Source organism: Carassius gibelio, chromosome B7 (genome assembly GCF_023724105.1).
Source record: "Carassius gibelio isolate Cgi1373 ecotype wild population from Czech Republic chromosome B7, carGib1.2-hapl.c, whole genome shotgun sequence".
In the NCBI taxonomy this organism is placed as follows: Eukaryota; Metazoa; Chordata; class Actinopteri; order Cypriniformes; family Cyprinidae; genus Carassius; species Carassius gibelio.
The window spans coordinates 3842445-3855848 of record NC_068402.1 but is presented as its reverse complement, the minus strand read 5'-3'; the positions used below and the strand labels follow the sequence as shown (position 1 = coordinate 3855848).

The window sequence follows — 13404 nt, the reverse complement described above, 5'->3', positions numbered from 1 at the left end:
TATTTTTGTAATAAACAATATACAACTGGTATTTATATACACAAATACAGTAATCAGTAATTATAGGCCTGTGTCAATTCTATCTTCCTAATCCAAAGTGTTTGAAAATATTTTATTTGACCAAATTGAAGAATATATTTTTAAATGTAATATTTTCTATGACTTCAGTCTGGCTTTAGGAGGATGCCTCCACTGAAACAACAATTTTGTTTTTGACAGATTACATAAAGAAAGAATTGGATAAAGGTAAATTAAGTGGGATGGTATTACTAGATTTACAGAAAGCCTTTGACACAGTTGACCATAATATTTTGTTATGAAAATTAAATGCTATGGGTTTTGACTCTAAAGCATGTCAATGGATTAACTCTTATCTTTCAAATAGGTGTCAAATGGTAGACTTAAACGGAGTGTTTTCAGATAATTTACCCATCTCTTGTGGTGTACCACAAGGCAGCGTATTGGGACCCTTACTCTTTTTAATATAAATGATCTAAAAATGGCCTGTTCTAGCCACCTTCTATTATATGCTGATGATGCAACAATAATTGTTACTGATGAGAAGAAAGAAATAATAGGAAATGAATTAAGAAGAGAGATTGTGGAAGTATCCAGCTGTTTTTTTTTTTTTCAAAATAAACTGATTTTACATTTAGGCAAAACTGAAGCTATTTTATTTGGTTCTGCGGCTAAATTGAGAAAATGTTCCAAATCAGAAGTGAGGGTTGGAGATTTGACGATTACTGCTAAGCAAGAAGTGAAATATTTAGGATGTACTTTGGATGATAAATTAACTAGTATGGCTGTTCAAGTTCATTCTAAAGTAGTAATCGAATAAAATTCTTAGGAAGACAGGCTGCTTACTTAGATACTCAAACCTTAAAAATGTTAGCTGGTGCATTAGTGCAAAAACATTTTGATTATGCAGCAACTTTCTGGTATAGTGGCTCTACGAAACGAGTGAAAATTAAATTACAGACTGCTCAGAACAAGTTGTGTAGAATTATTCTATGCCTTCATCCACAAATGCCTTTAAATACTAATCATTTTAGAGAAATAGGGTTTTTTAAAGTGGACAAGAGGGTAATTTTTCTTAAGTTGATGATGGTGTATAAAATATTACAGAGAAATGTTCCAAAGTCTTTGTGTGATTATTATGTTTTCATAAGAGATATTCATAGTTTTTCTACAAGGTCAAGGATAAACGATATATACTTGTGTCGGTATAAGAGTTTAAATGGGAAGAATTCGTTTTTGTATTCTAGCGTTGTTGCTTGAAATGAATTGACTGATTGCTTAAAACAAATTCAAGAAGAAGGTTTTTTTAGAAGAGAAGTTAAAAATGTCTTTTTAACGATGTTTGAGGTATTATATGATGATGTGTGTTGTTTGATCTCATTCCCATTTTTTAATTCTGAGGACCACAATGGAAATAAGCCTATGGCTTTTTTTGTGTATTTTATCCTCAACAGTTTCTTTTTAAAGATGTGTATGAATTGGTCTTTTGGGCTTGATTGTACTTGTTTTAAATATATTGTCAAATAAATCAAATCAAAATAAAAAAAATCATGATGATGGCTTTGAGTATTCTTCTTTAGGTATATTTAATGAGATCATTATTAATGTCCTCTCAGGGAGTATTAGCTGTGATTTATTACAGGAAACAGATGTTAATGGAGTAACAAAGGCTTTTGTGTTTCATGACAACAAACTTTCTGAACACATGCACAAATCCCTCCATAATGACAGATCAGTGTAGATCTAGACAGATCAGATAAAAGCCTCCAAATCTCGACCTTCACCTGACTGCAACCTTTACTGAGCAGTCCGTATCAAGATTTAGCATCATTTGCCCCGAGAGCACGATTAAGACTGGTTATGAGCCATATGCAGTCTGCAGACGCTCCACACACACACACACACACACACACACACACACACACACACACACACACACACACACACACACACACACAAGCACACACAAGCACACAGTGTTTCACTGAAAGAATCCAATCGAAACACAAGAAGCTCTGAACTTAATAAATAAAAAATTAATTCTGATGTCAAAGGAGACCGATGAAGTGTACACTTTCTTCAGAAATGATCTAAAGTGAATTTTAAATATTTGAAACATTCAAAAAGTGTTAAATGCATAATTGCTGTCGCTATATTAATGTATGTTGACTGGGGAAAAAATGCATATGATAAAAGTATAAAATAAAGGAGATTGAGTCTATATCTATATTTCAGGTCTCCTTAATAATGATTCTGAATGATTGCTTATTAATTTGTTTATTTATTAATTTTTTGACATGTCCATGTAAATTTGAAATGACTCCTATATATTAGATTTCCTTGTGTCTTCTGTCAAAAAACAGAAAATCTTCTAAGTATGATATTTTTTGTGATATAGATATGAAATTAGGTTGCAGTATTATTAGTATTAGTATTATAAGTTCATCATTTTATAAGATGTCATTGTGTGTTTAAAAAATATATATAGGTAGAATAAATACAAAATGTTTTAATAAACTTTTAATACATATTATTCACACAATTATATACTGTATATAGTCACAGCTGATGCTGGATATTCATTTATTAACATTAAGAAAATTAAAAACCAGCCTGTAATGAAACCCATTTCAGCAGTAAGGGTATAGTTGCAGGTTTGTTTAACCAGTTTGTTGACAGATGTTTATGCTAAACCGGATTAATAGTAAAATGGTCTTGTGCCGGCCTGATTAATGGCCAGAAGATCTGGAGGGGGATATTATTGTAATAAGGTGCTCAGAGCTGCTCCAGGGTCACAGAGGAGACGGTGCAACCGCGTCCAGATTAATTAAGGAGGTATTATAGTCAGTCGGGATTGTGGTGGATTCTGAAGCGATTTAGGAAACATGCATCTCGAAATGTCTCCTCATGTGATAGTGATTTCCACGGCCTAAGCACCTCGCTCTGATCAAATCCTAATTAAAGACAGTATGACAACACCAAAGGCCTCTGCTCTATTTATCACATACAGCGCCTGAGCAAACCAAGCACATTAGTGCATCTTTCTGTCCTGTATGGACAAATAAAGCCAAGAAAATGTATTAAAATAAACTAAAATCAGAACTGGCTCGACTGTTCAGAGTTTGAGCAAAATTTAAGCAAATAATTTATTTTCTCAATTCTAGTTTTGGCACAGAATAATATTTTTATAACTATTTAGATTTTTTTTAATTAAGATTAATTTTCACCAACATGGATGCAGGTATTAAGGGTTACAAAGATAGACAGAATATTTATAATATTTATAAAGAACAATTATAAATATATTTTAATGACTAACATTTCTGTTAAATATTATTTTTAATTTAAATGTATTTATTATTATTAATAATAATTTTCTTTTTAAACAAAATTTTGTATTTTACCTCTAACATGCCATCTTTACTCAACCAGAAATGATCTGCAATTTGTTTGACAGATTTCATATACAAATGTTATTCTAAGTTATTATAAGTGCAACTTATTTTTCAGAAAATGCATCATGTGCACAATTTGACAATTACAAAAAATCACTTGCAACGCCATCATATTCTTATACAAGCAAATATTTTAACATAAGATATTAATTGTTTAATTTTTCAAACGTGGATAGTGCATGCACTAAAAATGAAATTAATTTATTTCAGCATCATATGATTTCTAAAATAAGAACAAAAATACAAGGTTTCATAATATATCTAAGCAGACGGTTCCACTTTTCTTATATTAGGAACTTTTTAAGAACCTTTTTCCACGTTAAAGACTCATATGTGGGATGGAAAGGTCATGAACACCAACAAAATACCTTAATTTTTAAGAGCGTGCAGTTAAAATTGTGTTAATAATATGACAACAGTCTCACTGAGCACTGCATCTTATTATCACGTGCTGTCTCCAGCAGAACGCTTTTCACTGGCTGCATCGGGTTTCCATTCATGCAGCAGAATGAAATAAGTCTGTGACAGTTAATGTGCTCCACAGTTAGTCAAACAACCCGATCATCCCGTCAGTTCCTCCGCGAACAGCCCCCCGCCGAGCGGCTAATGACCGATGCGCATAATCCTCCCCAAAACAAGCGCAAAGATGCGCATTCAATCTCTCTATAAATAGGCTTGATTCCGCCGCTCCTCCTTTACTAGAACTGGAAGACACTGCCGTTCCGCGATTCCCCCCAGATCCTACCGGGAAGTCGGTCGCTTTAGAGGTGTGTTATATAACAGGTGCATCCCGGAGTGATCGTGAAGCGGAACTTGCGCGCGCAATGGTGATATAAACCGACGCGCCAAACGCAGCTCTAAACCCCAGCCATGTTTCCTCTGCCGCTGTTCACACCTGAGCAGGTGGCTCGAGTCTGCGAGAATCTGGAGGAGACGGGAGACATGGAGCGCTTGGGGCGCTTCCTCTGGTCGCTGCCCGCCGCGGTGCCCGGTTCCGCCGGAGAGCTGCTCAACCGGCACGAGTCGGTGATGCGCGCGCGCGCTCTCGTCGCCTTCCACGGCGGGAACTTCGAGGCTCTCTATCAGATCCTGCAGAGCCACCGCTTCACCCGGGAGTCCCACGCCAAGCTGCAGGACCTGTGGCTGGACGCGCATTACCGCGAGGCGGAGCGGCTTCGGGGGAGGCCCCTGGGGCCCGTGGAGAAGTACCGCATCCGGAAGAAGTTCCCCCTTCCTCGGACCATCTGGGACGGAGAGCAGAAGACGCACTGCTTTAAGGTGAGACACACGGGGAACATGCACGCTAAAAAACGCTGGGTTAAAAACAACCAGACTTGGGTTATTTGGCAACCCAGCGCTGGAGGATACACGTGTTGGGTTAGTGCTTTTTATTTAATGTTTTAAGTATTTTAGTGTAAAGTTATAAAGACTGAAGGAAGGATATTTTGGATACACACACTCATTTAAAGTATACTTGGCACATTTTTAAATGAATATTAGTCATAAAAGCTTGGAAGCAGCACAGATGGAAAGATGAGGGATGTGCAGTGACCATAAATCCAAACTCCCTCATGTTTCATCTTCTTTGGAGAACAACAACACGTGGAAGCTTTTCCTTCGCCTTTGTTTTGGCTCGTAACTCATGCATTTCAATTACATTTTAAGTTTTCTAAAGAAATTCAAATGCACAAAATACAGTGGTCTACAAAACTAATTTCAAGTATCGACTTTCTGAAAGGTTTTTAAGATCACAAGAAATATAAATTCTACGCTGATTCAATTATTTAACCTAGAAACTATTTGTTACAGTTTAACTTAAAGTCTAACAAACTCTAAGTGGCAGAAGCACGCTGAAAGAGCAATGCTTCAAATCAAAGTGTGCATGAATCAGGCTTTGCATCTGATTGTTTGTGCACCAAAATGTTTCTTCATCTAAAAACACAAGTGTGACTTTTTCTGCCTCAGTTCTAACCGAATGAGACAAAGGCATTTCGAAGGCCTGGCTGAGTAGAAATAGCTCTACATTTTCACTTTTAAAGTGCATTTAAACAGTGGCAGTGCAAACAAATGAAGGCTTAATTGCTCCTCATTCTCCACACGTCAATGCAAACCCAGCATCTATGACAGCATGAGAGACTTCTTAAGCCTCTTGAGCCGAGGACCACCTGTGGCATTTAAGCTCTCGTTCCCCATGATGACTTTCTACCTTTTCACCCTGCTCCAGATTAACTCACAGCTAAACTGCTTTGCAAAGCCCTTATAACGATTCCCTGAGTCCGTGATTGTTTTTGCAGACCGGCCGAATGTGAACTGAAACGGAAAGTGGATTATAAAGTGGTTCACTTCACAAAGGTGCAGGAAATGCTTGAAGTGAAGCGCAATCACTGCAGCAGACGGTATATGATCACTAGCTGGGATTGACTTCAGCACAATAACAACTTCTGCCCTTCTTAGCTTGGATTTCCAAGGACATCGTGATGAAATATCAACTGTTGCATGATTATGAGTGTATACTGTGAAGCTAATTACAACAAAGCAACATTATAAACATTGCATATGAAGGAAAGGTGTTTTTTAGATGAATAACACTGGTTAATGTTGATGCTACTTGCATTGTTTGTTTGTTTTCTCAGTGTAATGAGACTGATCCTCTTTAGCACCCAGTGTTTCTTCAGGTTATAGCGATCTATAAATACATCCTCACCTGCAGACCGATTATTTGAAATGTGCTTTAATTAGATATAATGCTGTTATCCATCTCAAGCTTTTTAAAAGACACTAAGCTTCACCAAATGTGACCCTGGAGCATGAAACCAGTCTTAAGTAGCTCGAGTAGCAATAGTTAACAGTACATTGTATGGGTCAAAATTAGCCATTTTTCTTTTATGCCAAAAATCATTAGGATATTAAGTAAAGATCATGTTCCATGAAGATATTTGGTAAATTTCCTACCGTAATATCAAAACTTAATTTTTGATTAGTAATATGCATGGCAAAGAACTTCATTTGGACACGTTTAAAGATGATTTTCTCAGTATTTACCCCTTATGACTGGTTTTGTGGTCCAGGGTCACAAACATGTTATTACTGGTCATTTCTAAAAAAATTGCACAAAATCTGATGATTTATGCAAAAAATTTAAAAAAAAAAATGAGTAAAAAAAAGAATGCATTTGAGATTCAGTGATAGTAAAGATTTATATTTTAAATAAATTCTGTTCTTTTGAACTTTGTATTCAATTCCCTGCAAAAAGTATCAGTTTCCACAAAAAAAAATTAGCAGCACAATCAATTTCAAGATTGATAATAATAGTTTCTTGAGCAGTAAATCAGTATAATCAGACTGATCTCTGAAGGATCATGTGACACTGAAGACTGGAGGAATGATGAGCAGAAAAGACCGAAAACAGCAGAAATATAAAAAAACTCAGTATTTTTGAACGATGTTGTAACTTTGAAGTCACTGTCCGTCTTTGGACTTCGTGACAGCTGTGTCTTGTTCTTGTGTTTTTAGGAGCGAACCCGTAGTCTCCTGAGGGAGTGGTACCTGCAGGACCCCTATCCAAACCCCTCCAGAAAGCGTCATCTGGCTCAGGCCACGGGACTCACCCCCACTCAGGTGGGCAACTGGTTCAAAAACAGGAGACAGCGGGACAGAGCGGCGTCTGCTAAAAACAGGTACACAGACGAACATTACAGCTTCACTGTAAAAATTAATGATTACTTGATAACTTGAGATTTGTCTTGAACCTTGAATTTGCCAATTTGTATTTCACTGCTCATTTGGTGTTGCTAATGTTAGCCAAAACCACTAAAATCATTTTCATTATTCAAACTATGATTTAAGTAAAACAAAATATGAATAGCAAGTAGAAATAAAAGCACATAAATGTGAAATGTTGCCTCAACCGCTAACTGTAACTAGTTAATGTACAAAAATTACATTACAATGACAAATAAAAAATTAAGGCTATATTAGAAATATATATAAAATCCTATAAAAATTTAAAAAGCACATTAGGAAATACTAAAATTTTAGAAAATATAAAAGATTTATGCATACATAAATTAAAGCTTATTCAATGTTTTAATGAATACTATAATAATGTATTAAATATACTAAATATAAGACATTACATGGTATTAAATAATGTTAATTAATGCATTAACTAACAGTAAGCAATACATTTGTTGCAGAATTTTTAATCTTTGTTAATGTTAATTAATACAAGTGCTAAACTGTTCTTTGTTAATTCATGTTTGTTCAGGTCCATTAAGTCAAAAGTGTAAAAGTATTCAAGTACATACGTTGCCTACGCATGTGATATTCTCCAAAATGGCGCTATAAACAGGTGCACATAAGTGCGACCAAAATAAAAAATGCGTTATATAAATATGTTCTGACAGTGCATTTGCGTACCGACATGGTTGACAGCTGTTAATACACAATTACCATTTTAGATCACAAACTGTACTATCTAAGTTTTATTTTCAACCTGAAAGCATAAATCTAGGCTGTTTTCAAAGCACAATGCAAACCTGTGACATGCATCCACTGACGCTCTTTAATCAGCAGCAGCGCTAAAACCGGAAGCGCGTATACTTACTTCCCGGAAACCCGCCAAAATAAAAGCCTGCTTTTTAAGTTTGAATATGATGAAAATGCTTTTATTTATTTATTTTTAGACTCTTTTATCCAAAGCGACTTAAAATTGGGGATTACATAAAGCGATTCTTCTTAAAAAGGCAAAGAAAGAAAGTAGTAGTAAATATTAGCATTTTATTTTTAAGTTTACTATAAAATAAATGTATTTGTATTTAATTCTAGGACTGCCTTTTATTTTTAATAATATTATCATACACTATTATTTTATTTTTTAAAAACTAAATAAATAAAGTACAATAATATTATAGGCTACCTATTATTACTTAATGTTTTTAATAGTTTTTATAGTGTTCCTGTAGCTCAACTGGTAGAGCAATGCGGTATCAAGCGCAAGGTTGGGGTTTCAATTCCCCGGGAACACGTGATAGGTAAAAATTTATAGCCTGAATGCACTGTAAATCACTTTGGATTAAATACATTTATGCATTTAGCAAATCCTTTTATGTATAGTTATATATAATGGGTCTCGCTATATGCAGTGTGAGGACCAAACCAAATCTCCAGGTTCTCTTATGAGAACCAGGCTGAAAAAATTATGTGTACCCCTGACTAAAGAGTGACGCGGAGGAGACGAATTGTTGAATAAAGTAGTTATTTTTGTTTTCTTTGTGAACAAAAAGTAATCTTCAGAGAGCTCTCGGATTTCATCAAAAATATCTTAATTTTTTTTCCGAAGGTCGTACTGGTTTTGAAATGACATGAGGGTGTGTAATTCATGACAGAATTTTTATTTTTGGGTGAACTATCCCTTTAAATATAAAGGTTCCAAAAGAAGGGTTTTCACAGTGATGCCCAAAGAGCCCTTAAGTGAACATTTCCTGTTTTCCCGCTTTAAGAGAATGCATCTATGTTGGTTTGCATCTCACGAGTAACTCTTTTTCCCTCCAGGCTGCAGCAAGATTCCTCCCGTCATCCCTCGGGAAGCTCTCCTGAATGTTCCTCGGAGCACAACACGCACCTCCAGGGCTCCTCACCGCATCGTCCCGGGAGCCCGGGGGAGAACAGCGACTGCAGCTCGGGCACGGGGCCGCGGGGGACCGGGGCCTCCACCCCAGACATATCCATCAGCAGCGACAGCGACTTTGAGTCGTGAAGAACGCCTGCGTTTGAAGCGTCTGGAGAGCTGCTTAGACATGCACTTACAGGAAAAGACTAAACTAAAACTCCCTTTTTTATGTTTGGTCCGTCCTTGACCAAAGAGGAGCTACACGTTTAAGACTGGTCCTCTTAAAAGGCACGTGCCAAATCAATCTCTTCAGGTTCATTGGCTTTTTTTCAGTCGTTCTTATACTCAGGTGGCACACAAATATGAGACATATCGCACAGAAGGATATATATATTGTAGATCACCTTTCATAGCACTACAAACATGAAACGGTTGATCTGCTTCGATCTTTTATAAGAGTATAGTGTAGGTTGTGTCAGTTGCTTGTGTTAAATGAGGATTTAGGACCTCTGAAGTGTATTACACAAGTATATTACATAGTTTAACTCACTTGTTATGCTGCTGACCCGAACAGGTTTCTGTGTCAACATCTCACGAATCACACATCAACATACTCTACATTTCATTTCAGTGAACACACAGCTTTCTATGTGCCTACACTCTTCAAACTCATTTACACACCCATATACTCACCGAAGTCACGTGAAGAACGCCACGGTCTTGTCTTCATTTGTCTGTTGCTTGCAGTTTTCAAATAAATGAAATTATTTTTGAAGAGACTCGAAGTGTGAATTGTAGGCTGCTCACAACTTATAACAAGTGCACAATTAACTGTTCAAATAATACAGCTTTACAAAAACTAAATCACCATTTGAAGGAATAAATTAAAATACTGTCATGTCATTACAAACCTTTATGACTTTCTGTAAAACACAAAAGAAGAAAATTTCATACTTGTATAAAATAGAGCTATATTTTATTCTAAAAGTAGATTTATTGCATTTATAATATAATATAATATATTTTCACCTGTAAATAATAAGCCAAATCTTTCCATACAAAGCAGTTTTCTGTATAAATATGTATATTGCTTTAACATATACATTTTCTCAATTATAAGGTAATATTTTACAGCAATTTAAATATCCGTCTTCTAAAATATAATGCATCATAATTCATAAATAAGTACATTTACTGTATGATAAGTTCAACAATTATTATTATTTTTTTTTACTATACATTAAAAAAAACATTGAATTACACATTTTTAGTGTTTTTCTTTTGTGTTTACATTATTTATTTTACAGTTTTACTGTAAAAGTTGCTTTGTTAAATAGACTAAAAGTTTTCTCAATTATACGGTAATTTTAAATAACATGTATTATCTTATAAAATGTAGCATTTTATTGTATGACGATGACTCAGTTTTCAAGATTTGCAAGATTTCTGCAATATGTTTCCATTAAATCACATAGAGTTCAACTCTGCAACATAAAAGAAGAGGTAAGAGTCATTATTATAATGGATCTAAAGATCTATGTAAGAAATACATCTGCTGCTATTGAATATCACTGATTTAAATACTGGATACTGATGCACAGGACTGAACAGCAACACTATTTGTGTTGAAATGAATGTTGAAGAAATGTACATAGAACGAAATATACTTCATTAACATTCTTAACTAAACTAAATGACATCCCATCATTCAATCAGACACAAAAGCTGGAAATACAGAGATCAAGGCCCCCCAAAAAGATAAAAAGACAAAACTGAAATAAAAATATTAAACATATTATATGAAGAAATGAATGAACTTTTGAAATGTTGTAATATCACATTTAAAACAACACAATTAGACTGAAATAAAACAGCTAAAATAAACAAAAAGAAACAAAAGTTAGAAAATATAGAAATACTTAAAACAAACCAGTGATAAAAATAACAAAAGTTCATAAAACGACTAAAACTTAAACTAAAATACAACCTGAAAATATTTAAAATATAAAAGAATTCAAAATATGAATAAACATATAAAGCTAATACAGTATAAATAAATAACACTAATAATACACATTGTCCTTTAACAAGGCAGAAATACAAACATCTCTCATTCATTATAGATTTATTATTATTAAGAATAATTCCATTCCTCGTTTCAATATATCTTTTATTCTACATTGAACTGCCTTATTCGATATTATCTAATCAGTGTTGTGATTCACGGTAAAAAATAAATTAATAAATCTCTAATTAATGGGAAAAAACCCACTAAAAAAGCAGGCACTGTTGCACTCTGTGTATCTGCAGATAGGGGGCAGCAGAGAGCTGGGATAAGTTTCTCATGCATGTACATTATATTTAAACTTATGCAAGCCCATTTCTGCCACTACATAAGAAAAAAAAATAAGGTCATTGCGACATTTTATCTCACAATTCTGACTTTTTTTCTCAGAATTGCAAGTTCGTATCTTGATTTTCTTGACTTAATAACATGCATTTGCGATATATAGTCAAAATTGTGTTATAAATATTGAGTTATAAAGTCACCAATCTGAGTTTTTTTTCTCACAATTGCAATTCTGCCTTTCTTTTTTTCTCAGAATTGTATTATAAAGTCAGATTGCAAGATATGAACCATCTTCTGAGAAAAAAAAAAGCTAATTTTTATTTAGTGGCAGAAACAGGCTTCCATATAAACTTGACTGGGCTTTTTACAGAAAATAAAAGTTTGACTGACCTTTCTTGTGTGCAGTTACCAGACGATAATGTTTGGAGGAGAGAGGTTTTGAGGCTCTCATCTCATCTCATTAACGTGGAGGGTGTTGGTGTGCCATCCAGGCAGCACACATTGACCCCAGGTCAGCATCATCCTCAATTAGACCCTTAATGCTTGACCCTGTGCAGAAGTTGCCCTGACGTATGGTCAGTAATTGGACAGATTTGTTCTGCAAATGCAAAAGTTAGGGGACATTTTTATCCAAGACCTTCCGGAGAGACATTTCAGGGTAGATACAACCGAAGCACTTTTTCCGAGGCCATTCTCAGCATGTCACAGTTGTTCCTGCATCTGGATTTCTCCCTCATGTCTTACCGTCCATCTGAAGGTCAGATTTCCTCAAGCTCATCGTCCTCTGTCTGGAGGAAGCACCATGTTCCCGTCTGGAGCGAGAGATCAAGCAGCTGGAGACACTGAGAGACTGTCTGTAAGCTGTTATAACGCTAATGATGCTCATTTATATGCTGGGATGTCTGTATGATTCCCCCTCGTAGAAACACCCTCAAAACTAGATACATTTATATAATAATGTTCAATACTGAGACTTTGTTTTAAGCTTACTTGTAGTATTTTCCCATTAGAAATATATATTTTAAGCATAAACCTTATGCTTAAAACAAGACAAAAACTAATTGCAATTGATAAAAATAAAACAGATAATAAAATATAAAAACGAATTCAAAATATGAAATAAAACTATAATAATTATATCGCAATAATACTAAAATAACCCTCATAGTTTAGACTTCATACCATATTGATTATTTCTAATAAGACTAAATATTATTACTGTTGTCTTACTAAACTGAAACACCAAACCTTATCATTTTAAAAATAAAAATGAATATTTTTTTTCTCTATTTATGAGCTGTTTTAATTTCGATTTTGTCTAACTCCTGGAGATTTCGACCAAGCAAATTTGTCATCAACATGCTAAACATGCTTTTTTTTTACATTTTAAAATAGATCAATTAAAGTAATTTGTTGATCATGCATATTTCTAATTGTTATTTTTCCAACCAATCCACCAAATAATTAAAACAGAAAAAGAGCTGTAAAACTACACTATCCTCGCTACTGTAAGCTGCTGCTGCCATCTGGTGGACTACAAACTAATGCTGAGGTTAATGTGAATAACCCAGAGAGACAGAAGTCAGGCGTTTGCATTCATAACACGGTATGTTTAATACTGCATGTCAGTGAACAAGGCAGTACACATTCAGAGAAATTAATCTGAGCGAGATGATGCCATATGAAGCATATTGTTCACTCATGCATCACAATGAACCGCATCACAAACGAGCGCATGCATCGGCCACGAGTTCAACTGATCGCGCGAGAAGAAGCATCGAAGTCATCACCAGAGCCCCATCAATCATAGAAGAAGCATTACATAAGAGCTGCACAGTTCACTGTAGAAAGAAAGCATCACATCGTCACATTCAGAGAGAGGGAGTCTGGAGGGAGATTCGCGGGAAACGCTGCCGTGTGTGTGTGTGTGTGTGTGTGTGTGTCCAATGATCAATCATTCAGAAATTATA

General features: G+C 35.0%; 1 protein-coding gene and 1 long non-coding RNA gene across 2 annotated transcripts; one reads left to right on the top strand and one right to left on the bottom strand.

The window, feature by feature from the left end:
• Positions 1 to 3884: 3884 nt before the first annotated feature.
• LOC127961083 (homeobox protein SIX6) lies at positions 3885 to 9863 on the top strand. The gene is made up of 3 exons (XM_052560017.1): positions 3885 to 4751; positions 6987 to 7150; positions 9027 to 9863. The coding sequence occupies exons 1-3, from the start codon at positions 4344 to 4346 to the stop codon at positions 9229 to 9231; spliced, it is 777 nt and encodes a 258-aa protein (XP_052415977.1). The 5' UTR covers positions 3885 to 4343; the 3' UTR covers positions 9232 to 9863.
• LOC127961085 (uncharacterized) lies at positions 6889 to 8244 on the bottom strand. Its single transcript, XR_008154379.1, has 2 exons — positions 8012 to 8244; positions 6889 to 7140 (listed from the first exon to the last, which is right to left on the bottom strand). It is a non-coding gene; the product is annotated as an uncharacterized LOC127961085 (long non-coding RNA).
• Positions 9864 to 13404: the final 3541 nt, after the last annotated feature.

What these genes read in the sequence shown, in the direction of transcription:
- LOC127961083 (XM_052560017.1), top strand. Translation starts at nt 4,344, where the DNA reads ATGTTTCCTCTGCCGCTGTTCACACCTGAGCAGGTGGCTCGAGTCTGC. An exon ending in AGAAGACGCACTGCTTTAAG is followed by an intron (nt 4,752 to 6,986) that starts GTGAGACACACG and finishes TTGTGTTTTTAG; the next exon opens with GAGCGAACCCGTAGTCTCCT. An exon ending in GCGGCGTCTGCTAAAAACAG is followed by an intron (nt 7,151 to 9,026) that starts GTACACAGACGA and finishes TTTTCCCTCCAG; the next exon opens with GCTGCAGCAAGATTCCTCCC.